The 2,598-nt window shown below is 35.0% G+C and overlaps 1 protein-coding gene across 1 annotated transcript; it reads right to left on the bottom strand.

The window, feature by feature from the left end:
- Window positions 1-1,046: 1,046 nt before the first annotated feature.
- LOC108731197 (uncharacterized) lies at window positions 1,047-1,610 on the bottom strand. The gene is made up of 2 exons (XM_018461396.1): window positions 1,511-1,610; window positions 1,047-1,435 (listed from the first exon to the last, which is right to left on the bottom strand). Exons 1-2 carry the CDS (start codon window positions 1,608-1,610, stop codon window positions 1,047-1,049), a joined length of 489 nt encoding a protein of 162 aa, XP_018316898.1.
- Window positions 1,611-2,598: the final 988 nt, after the last annotated feature.

Below are 2,598 nucleotides of genomic sequence, written 5' to 3'. Positions count from 1 at the left end.
TAAGAGTTTGTGGTTGCTGACAAAATGATACGTTTAATAAGAGCGCGTGTGCGTTGAATGCAGGAGCGAAGGACGAGATGTATTGATGTTGTATGATCTGACGGTAGGAAATTAATGTGATGATGTGTTCTTTACAATAATATGTTAAATTGATATTGATTGATTAAAATTCCTCTGTTTAAGAATGTCGGATAAATATTAGTTATTGATTATTATATTAATTAAAATATAAAAAGAATTTATGATTTTCAACAACAATTGCAACAACTATATAGTGTATGTCATACAAACTTTACTATGATATTAAATATAATTTCTTTGGTCATAGGCTGATCATAACAATAATATACTGGTTGCTTCCAATTAGAAAACAGGCTCCTTACCATTACACACTGACAAGTCTTGTCCTATATCTTGTTCTATTTTCCTATCAATAGCTATTTTATTGTTAAGATAAATTTCATCGAAAGTTAACACAACCAATTTCTCTCGTGCATTTATGATTCTACCTTTAGCATGCATACAACGTAAAACTGGAGTTAATACACCCTGATATATATTAATGTTACTTACCCACCTGTGGAGTGTTGACAGGCCAGGAAGCGGAAATTTCAATACATTACGCAAGTACCGATATGCTTTTGGGCTTATACAACGTAACGATATTGCGTTTGCAATATCTTCTGATGACCAAGTTACACGTTTCTTTGTTGGATTCATCAAGACTTTGATCTGACCTGATGTAAAAACTTGGCTGAGAACTTCTCGCATACGTTGTTCCATTTGTTTTTCCATTTCTTTTCTTTCCATAATCCTTTCTTTTTCTCTTCTCTTATTTGACAGTGCAAGTGTTTTCTTCAATTCATCAAGTTCTTTTTGTAGATTTTTGCTGTAATTACGAAAATAAAATAATAATAGAAGACAAAAAAAGCATAATAATAATAGAAGACATTTTGATTCAGTTTAGTTCACTGTATCTGTACATGAATGCAGTGTTAATAATTATGGGACATCCTATACAAGATTTCTTTAATAGATTTGATACTTTACATTATTGTGGAAGATGATGTTGCTACTTCGGTATTATTATTGAATACTGGATTTGGAGTTGTCTTCAGTTGTTGTACATAATCAGTATTCTCTGCTTCTACATGAAAAACTTCGGATGATGCCACATCAGCACTGTCCAACACTATTTGTGAATTTATCAGTTGGATATCCTTCTGCATTGCTTCAGGAGTTTTCTTTGATGCACAATCAATGGATTGTGTTGTCTTATGTATCTCTGCAGCCATATGCGATTCCGAACATAAATGCAGTGTGGGGATTGCGTCCACTCGTAATTTCCGTCCTCTTAAAGGTGAATAGTTTAAAGCAACCTGTTGTGCTGACTTCTCAAAGCACCAGGACTCAAAATGCTTCGAACATATCCTTGCTGTTAAAAAATAAAATATATGTTATATTTGCAATTAATTTCCTAATATATTAATGTAAATCAATGTCATCTTACCATACGTCACATTTATTTCATCTCTGCATACTTTACGCCATGCCTCAATAAATTTAGAGTCTTTTGGAAACGTAAAATATTTGATTGTAGGGCTTTTCATTCTTGTTTTACGGAATGAATTAGAGCAATTTTTTACTCCACAAACACTCATTGTTTTCGAGAAATTAAATACACTATATACACATTATATATAGTGTATACACTATAAACAGACTTATATACACTATAAACAGGCTTATGTGTACTATAAACAAGCTTTCTTTCGCCAAAATTCACGTAAAATCACGTAAATCACGTAAGGCTCAAATGTCCAACGGCAAATAGTCACGCTGTAACGCCTATAACCACGAAGTAAAAGTAAGGAGACCGAACTCGGGTCGGCTACGGAGGAAAAAATAGCCCTGAGTAATGTGCGCTAGGGGAGGGAATCCGCTGGAAGAAACTGACTTTCCAACTCGCGTCAATATGTTATCGTCCCGTTCATGATCATGTCGGTGTGAACATTTTATTTGTGGAAGTGTGTTGTTGTTTACTATAGTATACGGAAGGTAACCTCACGGGTCTCAGATCTGTATACAGTACGGACACGAATGGACACGAATGTAAATCTGTGCAATTTCTGCTGTTGTCGTCAAGATGTCTTGCTGGATTCGAGATTGCACGACTCGGAAAGGGAAAAATGCAGCAGGAGAAAAAATAAGCCGGTTCCGACCATTTACGGTAAGAATAAAAATAATTAAAGTAAATATATTTCACTCTAACATCGTAATTACAAAGTGTTAGATGTTGCAAATATGTACAGACAAAACGAACGTCTTATATTTTTCTCCTCTACAGAAATTACGGAGATCATATACTTCGTATACTGATCATTTATTACTTATTTCATTGTTATTGCTATGACAGCTACTCCAGCTGCTTTACACGCACACCACTCAATAGACTCACGGACACAACACAGATAGAAAACTACACTATTACGCGACTTGAAAATAGCTGTTCCTTCTAGCGGATTCCCTCCCTTTAACGCACATCGAATGGGGCTATATCGGCCAGCTGGAGTTCGGTCTCCTTACTTTTACTTCGTG

This window comes from Mycetomoellerius zeteki, unplaced genomic scaffold (genome assembly GCF_001594055.1).
Source record: "Mycetomoellerius zeteki isolate Tzet28-1 unplaced genomic scaffold, Tzet1.0 scaffold1211, whole genome shotgun sequence".
In the NCBI taxonomy this organism is placed as follows: Eukaryota; Metazoa; Arthropoda; class Insecta; order Hymenoptera; family Formicidae; genus Mycetomoellerius; species Mycetomoellerius zeteki.
Note: the sequence above shows the minus strand (reverse complement) of the source record. Positions and strands in the feature narration are given on the sequence as shown.